The 15,814-nt window shown below is 41.1% G+C and overlaps 1 protein-coding gene across 1 annotated transcript in view; it reads left to right on the top strand.

Moving 5' to 3' along the window:
* LOC121469166 (uncharacterized) overlaps positions 1–15,814 on the top strand; it is a 39,556-nt gene that overhangs the window by 12,196 nt on the left and 11,546 nt on the right. The window contains exons 5-10 of the mRNA XM_072929924.1: positions 3,355–3,429; positions 6,725–6,889; positions 8,521–9,749; positions 13,977–14,296; positions 14,813–15,002; positions 15,207–15,368. Coding sequence (XP_072786025.1) covers positions 3,355–3,429; positions 6,725–6,889; positions 8,521–8,742 — 462 coding nt within the window. The 3' untranslated portion in view covers positions 8,743–9,749; positions 13,977–14,296; positions 14,813–15,002; positions 15,207–15,368. The remainder of the gene's footprint in view (positions 1–3,354; positions 3,430–6,724; positions 6,890–8,520; positions 9,750–13,976; positions 14,297–14,812; positions 15,003–15,206; positions 15,369–15,814) is intronic.

Raw genomic sequence — 15,814 nt, 5'->3', positions numbered from 1 at the left:
TTGCCTCTGCACGTATTAAAATTATCAGCTGCAGAATTCAGCTAACTTTGCATATGTGAAAAACTAGTCCATTTAACAGATTTTAAAGCATTCTTCATTATGTTCAAAGTACCATTAAGCTCCTATTTTTCTTGCAGAAAGCTTTCCAAAAAAAAAAAAAAAAAAAAAAAAAAAAAAAGCTGTGTCACTTTCCTATAACTTTATTTGTGTATTTATGTGTCTAGCTCAGAAAGAATGCTCTTATCTTTGTTGCTACTTTTACATTGCCCTGTAATGGTAAATACAATTTCTGTAGTTCAGTCTTCGAAGGAGATGATAAGAAAAAACTGGGAACAGTTTCCTTTTTGGCCTGTTGTACCAACTTCCCTGAGAGAATACTGCTTTCAGACAGGATCTTTAGTCTGGGGTGTGTTTGTTCATCCAGCGTGGTTTTTCAGCATCTGGATCTTGTGCAGCCTCCCTTGGAAAGTTTACCAGAACTGTGTAGGAAAGACATGACTGAACTAAAAAAACTATTATAAAATACCAGTTATAAACATAAATGCAATGTAAAATAGTAGAGTTTTTTTTTGTTTTGTTTTGTTTTGTTTTTTTTTCCCAGAGCTCTTGCAACACATTATTAGGGATAATAAGTTCTATAAGCTACAGGCTGACTTCATCATGCCGCATAACAGCTGATAATGGGCTATTGACTGTCACTGCATGACTGATAACAGTTACAGCATCCCATTGTGAGATGCTCCACCCAGAGGGAGAAGCCAAGCATTCCTTACTGGATATAATTTGGGGTTTTGGGACACCAAACTCAGGCTTTTCCACTGGGTTTCCAGGAGGACTGCAGCCATTCCAACCCTGACCAAAAAGGGTATCAGGTTATATTCTGACTCTGTCAGTGGTTTTTCTTTTGTATTATTGCAGGTATTTTGTTTCCTTTTCTCACTTTTCCTAATAAACTGTATTTTTGATTTGGAGTCTCTCATTGGTTTTGTTTTCAAACCAGAACAAGACAGTAGTCAATTCTAACCACCACTGCCTGCTTTCTGTCAACTGCCAAGACTTTCAGATGCCTACGTAATGCATGTATTGAAGGAAACCAGACACCCTCTAATTCATAACTGTAGCTCTGGTTTTTCACTGATTTAGACTGTAAATCTGATGGTGCTGAAATAAGAAGTTGCCTAGTTGTATGGTCCTCACCATTTCCATCTGAGTCTAATTCTGCACGCTATCAGAGGTGCCATCCTAGCCTCATGTTTGTCATATGTTATTTTGTGTAATTTCCTTTTTAGTGGCAATTGAAATGATGCAGTTTTTCAAATCTTGATTCTCTTTAATTGAGAGCGTATTAATTTGTATAGCTGTACTGAAAAATAAGAAGTAACAGTATAAAAATGTTAATGATGTGAGAAATTTCTTGGTCTAGTTCTATGAGAAGTGTCTCTGCGTCATATAGAGTCAATGTCCAGTCTTTCAGACATTTTCTGTGGCCGTGTTTATTGTGAGTGATACTGTATACCATATTTAGGAAAAAATCCAAAAAGTTACTGAATTCTAGCAATTTCTTATATCAGTAATTTTTTTCTCTAGTAAATCAGTAATAACTCCACTTAAATTTTGCAAACTGATAAAGTGGAAGGATTATTTCTGTAGTGAATTCTCTGTTGCCAGACTAAAGGGTCAAACCAATGGTCTGATATGTGTGTTGTGGCAGTGACTGATGTTAGCTGTAAGGAATGTGATGCAGTGTAAATTATGGACAGCAATTCACAAGAGACTTTCCCACGTCACAGTTGACTTGCACTTTGAAGGAAGTTTGGTTTTGACTAATGAAACTGTGACTCTGGTGATAAATCTGAAGATAAATGCCTATTCCTGTTTTAAAATGCAACTACTCAGTTCTTTACACGAGTTGGGAACTGAAAATTCCAGACTCTTGACATTTCATTTGGCAGAACAGACTATGCCTAATGCAAATGAACATCACATTAGCTGTCTGCTGAGGACTACAGGCGTGCCTAAGCTCACCACCTCATCTATGCCGTGTGCTGGAAGGACTGTCATTACCCCAGCAGAAAACAAGTTAACCTTACAGGATTTACACTAAACAACATTTACGTAGTGTGGCTATCCATTAAGCTATGCTACAATCAGCAGCGTGCAGGAGATCTTGAAAGGTCTGCCAAGAAAAACTCTCTGGCTGGGATTGAACTCCAGAAGCCTGAGGGCATGGAATGGTGTTGAGGGAAAATGCACTTGCAAATATTGAAATAAAAATGTGGTGCTCTTTATCTGAAAATTGAGAATTTTATCCTATTATTTTGCATACACAAAATGTATATTTACCTAATCAGAATTTCCGAGAGAAAAGATAAGTGGCTAGTCCAGTGTCCTTCTCTATGGATCCCTTTTCAAACAGGGAAAACAATGGCTAGGCTGGGTTTTTTGCAGGTACAACAGCAAAAGAATCCTTATTCCTTTTGGTTGCATAGTCATGTGTTATTAATGACAAGGCTGACAACTTCAGGAATCTGCTTTCCTGAAACAGAAGAGTCTTGCAGAGAATGTATTTCCTTCAAGTGAACAGGCTGGGTTCATACATATCCTTGGGAAAGAGAGAGAAAATACTTGTCTTTATTTACTGAACATTTAAAAGCATCTTCTGATGCTCTTTGTTTTGGGCCACTCACTTAAAAAGCTTCTGCTGAACTCCTGTGCTCCATGAATGACATATACATTATACAGAGCCAGAAGTCCTTCCACTCAGGGTGCAGGCTACTAGCCTGATCCTGACTTCCAACACAAGTCTCCCAAATTGCTTTCCTGCTATGAGTTAGCTAGTCTTGTGCATTTTCCTTCTCTATTTCCAGGAAAAGACATGGAGAAAAAAAATCTGGAGTTACCTCCTTGTATAGTAGTAGGTAGTATAATTTCATAAGGTGTCTGCATGCAAGAAGAATGTTTGGGTGTTTTCTAATTTGTCTGTTTATGCCCAATTAGCTTAATGGTGGCATCACAATGCCTAAAACTACAAAATAATTTTCAAATTGCACTCGGAAGTCAGACAAACGAACAAAATTATTAAATGACATTTGAATACCTTGAATTTTCCAGAAGGATATTATGGCATAATCTTAAATATTTTATAGTATGGAAATAATTTTGCTATTGACATTGAATTATTATAAGCTTGCATTCACATCAATGGAGCACATTTGGCCATAATGTTTTTTTTTCCTCAGGAAAAGCAAATCTGACCCAGCCCATATGTATTACTTGCAAAATTTCTGTTCTTTCCTCTCTCACATGAAAAAATGCATTGGAGATTGCATCAGCTTTTTTTCTTGATCCCCACAGGCACAACAGCTAACAGATCTGGAGCAAAAACTATCTGTTGCAAAAGACAAATTGGAAAACGCAGCCCTTGACAAAGTAAGAAGTGTCATGTAATGTAAGCATGTTTACCTATATCGGCTGTGGATGTTTTGGTGGAATTTGACAAAAACAAATGTAAGCCTTGCAGTTACTTAGATGAATACTAAGTTACATATGAATTGTACCTGAGAGAGATGCTACTGAAATCAGTGGAACTAATTATGATACATGAAGTTAAGTACATCTGCAAAGTTATTTAAGAAGAGGATGGTCAAATTAGAAAAAAAAGCTCAAAAAATTTTTGCACTGATTTTAGTAGATTTAGGTATTTATTGAACTACAGTTTGTGCTGACTGTAGGCTTAGTGTCAGTCATAAGTTTATTTACACTAGAGCAGTTTTCTATTTCCCACCATGAACCCTTAGAATGTTTACAAATTTTGAATTACCAGGCCCCAGATACCAAGAGTAGTGTGACCAGTAGGACTAGGAAAGTGATTGTCCCCCTGTACTCAGAACTGGTAAGGCCACACCTCACATACTGTTCCGTTTTGGGCCACTCACTTAAAAAATGGCATTTTAGTGCTGGAGTGAGTTCAGAGAAGGGCAGTGACGCTGGTGAAGGTCTTCTGGGGGCATCTGGGGGAATTGGCCTTGTTTGGTCTGAAGAAGAGGAGGCTCACGCTCATTGTTCTCTTCAGCTGTCTAAAAGGAAACCATCATGAGGCAGGGGTTGGTTTTTTCTGCCATGTCTCAAGTGGAAGGATGAGAGGAAATTACTTTAAGTTGTACCAGGGGAGATACAGATTAGACATCAGAAATTTTATTTTCACTGCAGAAGTGGTTAGGCATTGGAATAAGCTGCCAAGGGAGGTTGTGGAGGTACCACCTGTAGAAGTGTTGAAGAGGCATCTGGATGTGGCACTTGGGTTTAGGGGTGATTAAAATGGTGCTGTGTTGCCAGATGGTCTTAAAGGTCTCTTCCAGTCTTGATGATTCTGTGGATCTAGCCATGTGATAGGACTGAAATAGATCAGGGACATAGGAAGAATGCATCACATGTGGGCAGCATTTTGGCCGGTAAGCAGCCTATTTTGATCACAATCACATCTAGGCAAGGTTATAGCAAACTTTGACAAATTACGTCCCTGGTTCCAATAGTGTTTCCTTCACCTGTGCTTTCCTGGTGTTCATTTATAGATCTCCTATCAGCAAAGTCAATACTGAATTATGCTATTCACAGGATGGAAACAAATTTACTTGTTCTTCTTTTACCTTTGAAATGGCAAAATTGGAATGGCTGCTGTCAAGAAAGAATAAGCACTGGATAGCAGGATTAAGAGATGAGAAATTATCCAGAGAAATTTCTGGATGAGAGGAGAGTAATTTCAGATTGGTGCCATCTGCAGGAAGCACTAGGGTTATATCAGACTAGATTGACTGAGTCCATATCATCATGCAAAATTAGCCAGTCTGCTACCTCTGCCCATTTAACCATAACAAATGGTGATTTATGCTGTCTGTGCAGTCACTAACTTGAAAAGGTAGAATTCAAGAGATGTTACATTGAAAAGAAGTACTTTTTCCGATGGACATCAAAATTGCAACGACTAAGTCTCATAACTGGATCCAGGGATGGTGATATCTTTTTACTTTTATGGTTCCTCCCTTTTTCCCTTTTTCCCTTTTTCCCTTTTTCCCTTTTTCCCTTTTTCCCTTTTTCCCTTTTTCCCTTTTTCCCTTTTTCCCTTTTTCCCTTCCCCTTCTTTTTCTCCCTTCCCTGAACTTCTTCCTCATTTTCTTAAGTGTTATTTTTATGCTTTTATATTGATTTGTTACTGTAGGTAATAACCAAAACAGTTACATATTTGCTTTCATCTGCAACCAAATTGCTCTACAATAAAACATTTACATATATGTAAAACACAGGTAATTCTGTGGTTTTCACTCTAATCTGCCCCAAGGGATCTATTAACAAGAACCTAAGTTAATGACTTACCTTAAAGGGCAGGTCATAACATGTTCCATCTCCCATATCTCTAATTTTTCCTATTGTGCTCTGCTTTAATGATCTTTCTATGGTTGTCTTTTGTCCTCCTGTGGAAATACACTTCTACTAACTGGCATTGTTTGTTTTTTAAAGAAACATTTAGTTTTTTCCAGTTAAGAGATAAATTCCCTGTTTTCAGTTCAGGGGAAGTTTATCTGAGTTAAAACAAAATATTTGTAATTTTCTCAAAAATATTTGCTAAGAAAATAAACTAAAACATGCTGTATGGCATTGCTTAGGATTAATATGACTATGAAATATTTTTATTTTATATGCAATATTTCACATACATTATATGTAATGTGTAATGTTATATACACATTTTCCACCATGTTTACATATGTTTTCCACCAGCTTTTGCCATGGTATCCTTTGATTTATATACCTTTAAAAAAATCTTTGATGATTGAAATGTGAACGCATTCTGTATTTACAGGTGTATTTTTAATAAAAAGAAGAAAACTAGAAATTAAATGTTTTTTTAATGCCAAATGCTGCTGACTCCCCCTGGAGTGAGTGTAAGATTTGACCTCAATGGCTAACATTTGATCCATGTCTTGCTTTGATGAAATAAAGATTTAAAATATGATTTCCTCACTGCTGTAGTTATCTCCTTGTTCTTGCTTTCTCAGCTTATTTCAATTACAGACTTCTGTTTCCATCAATATATCTGTCTATCTTTCTGGGAGTAAAGCACAAATGTTCTAACAAGAGTCGCAAGCACTTCACCACTTAGAAGTTTTATTTTGGCTTAATGGACAGTAGTGGGTCTGGACAAACATATTTTTAACTGTTAAAAAGACCTATGGTTTTTTTACTATATAGTGCAAAAGTATAATATGCCCATGAGGGAAGCCATCTTAATTGGATTATAATCTATGTATAATGTAGAAAAACACCAATTATTTGGAATGTTATAGACAAAACTCCATGCAAAGTCTGTGTCTTGCAATACTTATGACTTCTCTGTAGATATTATACATAAAAGGCTGGACACCGTATGATATTTTGTAAATAGTATTTTTCTTTTCAGAAAAAATATATTTAAGTACTATTTGCAATAATCAATGTGGATAAAACTGCTTGAAGGGATGGGAAGAGAGTGCAGTGACTTCCTAGGCAGTTTGGTGTCTAATGTACTGTAACCTAATCACATAAAAATACTGCTTTAGACAGTCTTAATTCCTTCCATCAATAAGAAAAAGCAGCAGCTACTCCTAAGTGTTTAATACAGATGGAGAATGTAAGCCCTTGTGTTCATCACAGCACATCACAGAGAAGTGATGGTTTCTTATTTCCCCAGGAGTCCCAGCTGAAAGCTCTGAAGGAGACTGTGCAGCTTTGCCTGTGCTCCGTTCTGCGCAGTCAGCCTCCCGCAGCGAGTCTGATCTCCTCCAAACCAGCTGAGAAGCTGCCTTCCTCCAATGCAAAGGGCTCCCAAGCCCCATCCCAAGGCACAAGCACCAAGGTATGATTTCACTCTTGGGTGGGGTTTTTTTTAACATCTTTGAAAGTTTGTCTTGTAAGAGCATCAAACTGAAACTAAGGAGGATTTCAAATCCGTTGGAAGATTATGACAAATTTTGAGGATAATTCTAAGACTGTTTCCGTTGTCAATAAATAGTTTTTTTTTTATCTGGGAAGCAGCTACATTTTACTGAATAACAAAATTCTGTCACTTGGTAAATGGATTGATAGTGTCTGCAGGACAAATCTACAATGCAGATGGATTTGCATTTAAAATAAATGAGGGTGCTAATTCGTAGGATCATTTACCTGTCAGGCACTGAAAGTGAATTTGTGGTAATACAGCACTAAACAGTTATATGAGGTTTGCATATCACGGTTTCTCTCAGTGGAAAAAAAAATTATATAAAAATCATAAAATCATCTGGGACACCCAAATCAAAATTGCCAAAATGGATCGATGAACTTGACAGTAGGGAATAGGGAATATTCCAGTTTTGCAAGATGCGAAGGACAGTTTCAGGGAAACCTGAGGAAAAAAAGAAAGATAAAAACTGGTTTGAGTCAGGAAATTCAAATATTGTAATACAGTTAAGATTCATGTTGATTAACAACTGTCCTAGTAATTTTCATTTCCCGTGTTGCATTTTGCTCCTGAATTCAACTGATTGAATAGATAGAACTAGAAGAAATCTATCATTTCAGTGAAAAGGAAGTTATACAGAGAAATGACTGAAGGACACTTCAATGTCCTCTTTTCATTACAAAACTGAAATAAAAATAGGAATTGCTAACTCATAGCCAATTTGCAGTTTGTATATGGCAGTTGTTGGTATTTACTGTTAGTGCACAGGCTGAAGCCAAAAATTAGTAATCTTTCTATATGTAATTAAAATACAATTTCAGAAAGCAGGATGCAATTATTAAACTGAATATCACATCGCTACTCTTAAAATTATGATTGTCAGTTTATTAATAACTGTTTTGCAGGAAAGACCGTGATTCCCAAAAATTGTTACCTCTGGGAAAAAAAAGTACTGTATTTATGATTAGCAGCAGATGGGTATGATAGTGCTCATTTAGATTAAGCTCCCTGGATCCATGTTCTGAAGGATGGCAGACTTTCCTTTTGTAGGTTTGCAAGCTGAGCAGCTCTCTGAGATCTCAGGAGCATATTGTTCCTAGTTAATGTGGCTGTAGAATTGTTTAGCTTGCTCTTATTGTCCTTTTCTTCAGGTTGGAAGTGTTCATGCCTCTGTCATGAGAGGAGTACTGAAGGATAAGGGCCAGCTAGACAGCATGTCTCTGTTTAAGATTGGTCCAGGGTCAGAGCCTTTGGAGAATTTGGGGTCTCCTTCATGTTACATAGGGACATGAGAATACAGATAGAGATTAGAATTAGGTTTTTGATATTTGACTGAAATACAGAGTACTCTTCCTTCTTTTTTTTTTTCAGTTATCTGAATACAGTCAAGGGAAATGGAAAAAAGTACCTGGTATCTCTTTTTCAGTCTGTAACACCCCCTCCCAGCACACACACACCACACAAAATATCTTTTTCCTTCAAGTTTTAGTGGCACAATCTTTATCTTCAGTTCATTAACTATTTGACATTGTTCCTCTTTGTTGCAGAGTGTACGTAGCTGGAATGGCCCATTACCTCAGGGTTCAACTGGGCATTGCTGGGCGGGAGTTGAAATCACTGCGGGGTGGGATATTGATGGTGGGGTGGGCTTAGAGACCCTGGGGCATGAGCTGAAGTGCTGCAGAGCTGGAGCCGAAGCCAAGATCACCCCTGTGATGCTGGAGAAACGCAGAGCTGGAGCTGGAAGAAGAGAGCTGGCAGTGAAATAAAGCTTGTGGTTCAAGAGCTGAAATCACTGGGGCTGGGAAAGGGGATTTGTAGGGCGGGTGCTGTAATCACTGCTGGGCTGGCAAAGGGACTGCACACACCATAGGAACCGAAGGGCTGGCACTGGGACTGTGGGGTTCTTGCGGCGACATCCCTTTACGCTTCTGACATGGATGCTGAGGCTGGGCTTGTGACTGAAACTAGAACAGGATGTATGGTATGTGTATGTATTTTAATCGTGTAACCAGAGGGATTAAGAAAAGCCAACACCCGTAGCAGGTTTTTGTTGGATCTGTGCCTGTGAGAAGTGGGTGTGTGCTGGAGAAGGAGAGCCGCTGTTGGAGAGTTGCAACTGTGACAGGTGTGAGCTGTGAGGATGCGGAGGGCTCAGAACAGCCGCAGGTGTGAGCTGTGAGGATGAGGAGGGCTCAGAGCAGCCCCAGGTGCGAGCTGTGAGGATGAGGAGGGAGGGGGCGGCTCCTGCCGGGGGGAGATTGTTTTAGGGCGAGGGTTTGCCGCCGCTGGCTTTTGCACACAGCTGCTGGAGAAGAGGAGTTTATGGGGGGCTCCCGGGGCTGTTTCATGGAAGGACGGTGAGCGCTTCGGACAGGGTCCGGGGGATCACCTGGATACGCACCTGGGGACGTGGAGCATTGCTCGAAGGAGGAGCCGAGGGACAAACCTTTGTGCCGAGAAGCAGCGGCCAAATAGGTGAGCCGGTGCGCCTTTGTAGTGGGGACTTTTCTCCTTTCCCTTTTGAATTTCGTCCTCCTGAAGTTGAAATGAGGGGGCTGCCCTGTTGTCCCTCCTTTTAAGGGGTTTGGATTGAGGTAAAATTCTGCCTTTTGCCATCATTTGAGGCAAGCCCCTTCTTTTCTATTTCTAGGGGATGCGATGGAAGGGGAGCCCACATTTCTTTGCCCTTGTTGCAGTGGGGTGAGCGCCCGAGCGTGGCGTCAGTTTCGGGGCTTCAAAGGAAGGGAGGCGCAGCTGTGGCAGCGCTGGCAGGGTGGGCATGGGGCTGCGCCGCTGCATTTGCGGCGCTTCTGCCCCTGGCCCGGCAGCGAAGGGTCCGGCGCGGGAGCCCCGCTGGCAGTGGCTGGGGATGGCCGAGGCGGGAGGGGAGTTTGGCACGGCGGGGCTGCCGCGGGACTGCCGGAGCCGCGCCGGTGCGAGCCGTGCGGAGCCGAGGGGAGCTTTGGCCGGGCCGGCGGGCGGGGCAGGCGGCGCGGGCGCTGCGCCGGTGCCGGCCGGTGCCGCCGCTCCGTCCGCTCCGGGCGCGGGGCTCGGGCGCCGCCGGGGCCCCCCGGGCCCGGTGCCGGCCCCGCCGGGCCGGGGGGAGCGGGCGGGGGTCTCCCGGCGCGGCGCCGCCTGTGTCTGCCCGAGGAGCCGCTTTCCTGCCGGGAGCGCGGCTTCTCATTTTCCAGCCTTCCTGCCTGGGGTGGCTGTGAGGTGGTTCTGGGGAACTTATCGGATCCTTTTCTGTTGTCCGGAGTTGGTGTGGGAGAAGGGCCGTGGGGCACTTTTTGGTTGGTACGGTTCTCGCTTCGGGCGCTGATGACAAGGGGTTTTTTTTGGCTTGAGTGTTGTTGTTTGGTTTCTTTTTGATCGTTTCTTATGTTTTTAAAGGATGTGTTTTTAAAGGCTTACAATGGTTTTTCTGGGTCGTAGCATGAAGAAGAGGGTAGGTTTTTAATTCGGTTGTGGAGGCTTTTATTAGCGTGAGTGCGTAGTGTTTGTTTTGGTGGCTTGAGGTAGTGTCCTGTACTTAATTAGTTAGGTTGTTTGTTTTTTTAATATGTTGATGATTGCATTCTTGTTTATTATATTATAGGGGTTTTATTCATTTGGCTTATTTGATTGCCGTGTGTGTTTTATTGTTGCAGGGAATTTGGGAGTTATTGTTTATGGTTACATTTCTCTTTTGGCGACGTGCTTATTTCTAAGTGGTATTTGTGTTTTGATGGTTTGAGGCATTATGGGTTTATTGAGTTAGGAATAATTATTTTGCTTTGTTAATATGATTTTTTTTTTTGGTAGTTTGATGTATTTGGTTGTTGTTTTTTATTAGTTTTGTTTTTGGGAACGTGAGTATTTCTATGGTGGATCTTTTTAGGTAGTTATTTTATTTGGGTGGTGAATCTTTTCTTTCTTCGTGGTTCCGATTTTGTTATATCGGTAATTATTTGGTGGTTTTTTTTCGTTCATTTTATAGAGTATTGGGTTCTCTTTATGCGTTAGTATAGTGGTAGAGTTTTGGGGTTTGATTTTTAATTTTTTTTCTAAGAAACGTTCGGGGTCTGTTGTATGGTTTGGAGTATAGTAAGTTAGTTGGCTTTTTTTTTTTTTCTTAATGTCTTTTTGTGATTTGCTGTGTGGGTTTTGTTATGAACAAAACAGCTTGGCTGCGACACTTGGCTTGGGCTAAGTACTGACATTGAAATGTTAATTAGCTAATTGTTCCTGGGAATCACCTACCTCCCCCCACCCGCACTACCATTCTATAGGTCTTTTTAGAAATGTGTGTGTCATTTTTGTGATGTGATAAGAACCGCTAGTGAAAGAAGTGTAGTGCGGGTTTTTTTGCCGGTAGTTGGTTGGCTGTGGAACCTTTCTGAATATTTTGGACGGCATTGTTGGGAATTTGATGCTGTTTTGGCATTTTAGTTTGAGGAACTGGATTAGAACTGCAAAGTTTTAACTCGAATGAAACAAAAGGAATGCATAAATACGAAAATAGGAATATAAAACTTCAATTTTAAATATGAACGGAAAACATATAAATAAAACATGTAACATGAATAATGTTATCCATTACTATTAGGTATTATATTGTTTGATATAGGGTATTTTATATGTTTATATACATATACATGTAGTTTATAAATATAAATATGCATTTAGAAACGTATAATTAATACATGTGGATATATAAATATGACAAAATAATAGGAATCAATACAGTACATAATGCATATTTTACTGTATATGTCTTATTATGACACATTATATGTCATAGGAATTATAGCTCGAAATATAGTACCTCAAGATACTGTGATAGAATATATAAGTACTTGTGAAAATCGAAAATAGAAATAAAGAAATATCTAAATATAGTTTAAAGTAAAGGGGATTTTAATTGTCTATTTGGTAGTAGGTAGGGGTTTTATTATAAAAATGATAAATATAAATAAAATAAAATTAGAAATCTATGTATAGAAATATATCCTAAATACGTTAAGAGCTATATAAAATCTCAAAGGTAAGTAACTATAAGTATTAGCGGTATGTACGAAATAGAATTGAAATGAAAATTTATCTATCTTGCTACCTTATTATCTATATAATATATATTTATAGATACATCAATATAAAGGAGTAATGCGCATGTGACTATAATGATGAAAAAATATATGAATATTCAAGTAGCGTTTAAAGAAAGGGATTTTTTTGCTTTTATTTGATTAGAGGCAGGGTTTTAATGGAAAAACGATGAATATACATTTTGTTTTGGTATCTATCTAAATATGGATATCTAAATATGGAATTCTTTTAAGCTGCATCCCAAGCAGATCTGAAGACAAAGGTAGAGAGCTGGTGGATGTAGGTAATCTATGTTTATTGTGAAACTTTAATGTATAACTAAATGGGTCTATAAATTAGCATTGCTTATATATTGTAGTTTCTCATATACATCTCAGGTGATCTCAGACATCAATTTAAACAATTGAGGGCTTAACAGAAGAGGAAATCAGAAGATATTGGTTGATTTCTCCTTGTATGCCAACACAGAAGTATCTGTTCATATTGCTTTTTGAATATAGGGGACATTCTTTGTAATGCACTAAAAAAAAAAAATTAAAACCTATTGGGTTGTACAAATTTTTCATTAAAAAATTGTACTAATTTGTGCCAATTTCCTAATACGAAGCTATACTACACTATTATAGTTCTCTAAAAATAGGAAAAATTACTTTTTAATGTACTAGCTGTTCTAGAAGTGCCATATATTTTAGCAATAGTTAGTACATTTTTGTTTTAATGAATACTGTATCATGTGTATCCTGTAAAATTTGCCTGCAAAATAACCGCATATCCAGCAAAGAATCTTGCATAGTTTTTACTATTCCAAAAAACACAATGGAAGAAGAACCATCTGTGTTGAGGGACATCCAGGTGGAAAGCAACTCTTGCAAAGGCAAGGATTTTAGCAACATCCATTTAGAATCTACTTCATAGACTCTGAGAATTTTCATGTGTTTACAGCTGGAAATAAATCTACTGGAAAGAATCTGGGCTTGAATATGTTTGAGCACAACACACATTTTAAATTGTTAATTGTAAATTAAATGTAAATAAAAATAAGTATGAGGAAGAGATAGACTATAAATAACACCATACATCAATCTACAATAAAAATGTACATTTGAACATAAATGCGAAAAATAATGATAAATTTAGACGGAGTTTAAAGAAAGGGATTTTTAAAAAAATTTTTACTTGCATAGAGGCAGGGGTTTATTTTAAGCCCTATAAACCTTTCAGAAATAGAAATCTAACTATAGAAATATGTAAGCAATGTATTAAGCAATGCATAAAAATATGAATTGTAATAAAGGAATAAATGTAAGAAATTATAAAAATACAATTACACATCAATATACGTTATAAATCCGAATGTGAATATAAATATGAAAAATATAAAAATAAAAGAGCTTGAAATGCAGTTTAAAAGAGAAGGTTTTTGCTTTTGGTTCCTGTTGGGTTAGAGGCAGGGGGTTTTTTTGCTGGCGTTCTTTTCCGCGCGGGATGTTTTGGGGCATTTGCTGCAGGGCAGGTTCCGGAGGGCATCGCGCCCGTTCTTTTCTGCCGCCGGCCCCGCCCGCGGCCCCGAGGCGAGCGGCGGCCCCCGGCGGTGGCGGGCGGCAGTGCTGCCGCCCTGTGGGCAGAGGGCGGTACTGCAGCCCGCCGCCCGCGGCCGCCATCTTGGGAGTGGCTTGTCGCGGACTCGCTTGACCTTCTCGAGATGGCGCGAAAAGGAGGACGTTGGCATTCGAGGACCCGTGTCTGTTTTCTACACTGCCTGAATGGTCCCCAACGCCGGCGCCCCCCGACGGGATTTTCCGCGGCGGTTCTGGTGCCGTGCACACGGGCTGTGGGGTCAGCAGCACCGCGAGCGTGCGGGTTTTTGGCGGGGGCCGACGGGCATCGGCGTAATACGCCTCTCTCCGTCCAGGTCCCCACGGGCCGCCATCTTGCGAGTCTCTGGTCGCTTGAAAAGTGCTGCCGCCTTGTGGGCAGAGCGCGGTACTGCAGCTCCCCGGCCAGCGCCGGGCCGAAAACCACCGAGACGGCGCGGGGGGGCCAGAGCGGCCCCAAAACCACCGAGACGGGGCGGAAGCGGCAAGAGCGGCCACAGAAACCACCGAGACGGGGCGGAAGCGGCCAGAGCGGCCCAAAAACCACCGAGTTGTGGCGGAAGTGGCAAGAGCGGCTCCAATTACCACCGAGACGGGCCCGGAGGGGCGCGGGGCGGCGGCGAGCGGGGCGGTGTGTGTGAGTAAAAGGGAAGCGGTGAAGGCGGCTCCGCGGCAGCGCCGGGGAAGGATGGCAGCCGCGAGGGCGGCCCGGCGGGGCCGGTACCGGCGGGCGGCGGAGGCGCGGTCGCGGCGCTCCCGGGCCGGGGTGGAGCGGCGTCGGAACAGGGCTGCGCCCGCCCCTCCTGCCGCCCTCCTGGGAATGGGTTGAGGCATTATGGGTGTATTTAGGTAGGGATAACGATTTTGTTGGTTTGTAAACAAATGTCAGTTGTTCTGACAGGAACAGGCTGAATGGGGCTGTAGCTCTGCCTACGAGGTCAAGCAGTGATAAGGCCTTGTCAGACCCTGGGAAGTAGAGGATGGGTAAAGAAGTGAGCCTCTGTGTAGCACTTCTCTGTAACAGATTAGCAGCTGCTGTAGCATCATTTCCTAGACATTGAGTGGTCTGGGGCTGGATTAGAAAAAAATTAGGTTTAGTGTGTTGTTTAACAGCTGCAGGTGGAGGAACCTGTGCCTTCTGCTCTCCCCACAGCTGTCTCGGCTGTCACACCTGTCCTGAGGAAAGCCCTGTGGAAGGAGCTCGGTGCCGCAATTCAGGACCCTGAGGCCACTGTGAAACTGCAAATTCTTTCCAAGCTGTTGCCACCTCCGGGAAGCAAAGGGCTGCACAACCTGATGGACTGCCTTCCTGCTGCTCCGGAGAGAGCAGGCAATGAAGAGAGGTGGGCAGCGTGTGTGTGTGTGTGTGTGTGTGTCTCCCCCAGGGCTCAGTTTGTCCTGGGAATCAGTGTGATAGGAATGGGAGCATTAACAGCGTCCTCTCCTCCGAGAATCTGTTGCTTTGCACTTTGGCAGCAAGACATCTTTAAGATATACAAAACCAAGTTAAAATGTTAATAAGAAAATCAACAACTATCTCTCTGCAGCTGGGCCGTGGCAGATGCCATATCCACGGTGCTCAAAAACTCAGAGGAGCTGCATTCCTGGAGGAGACATCTCTTCTCAGCCTGCGTAAAGGGGTTAGTTGCCATGTACAGCAGCAGTAAAGATGAAGGCAAGCAAGAAGTGGAGAGGTCCGTGCTGCTGAGGTTAGAGGAATTATTGGTGAGACTGCTTATCTGCTTTGCCACAGAGGGACTGTATGCATATGTGTGATTGGGCAGTTGTAATTTTGTAAATACAGATTGGACTCGATTTCCTGTTTTATGGATTCTGGTTTCCATGGAGTTTTCATAGCTTTTTCCGAGTCCTGAGAATCCTTTATACGAGGCAGTTTTGTGTTCTTGATGATGACTTTCTGGTACGAATCCCCTTTGAATGTGTGAGCTTGAGGTATTTAGGAGAAAGAAATCAAAGGTTACCAGTGGAATTAAAAAAAAAAAAAAAGAAGTTAAAATTAATTAATTATTATAAATTAATTAATTTAATTTTTTAAATTTAAGTTATCACCTTCTTTTTTAAAAGAAGCTGATAGAGATACTTGTGCCAAGATCCATCTGCCATGCCATCTGAAGTCTGGGGCAAAAGTCTGGTT

The sequence above is a fragment of the Taeniopygia guttata genome, chromosome 1, assembly GCF_048771995.1.
Source record: "Taeniopygia guttata chromosome 1, bTaeGut7.mat, whole genome shotgun sequence".
Lineage (NCBI taxonomy): Eukaryota > Metazoa > Chordata > Aves > Passeriformes > Estrildidae > Taeniopygia > Taeniopygia guttata.
This window is presented reverse-complemented; position numbering and strand designations above follow the sequence as displayed.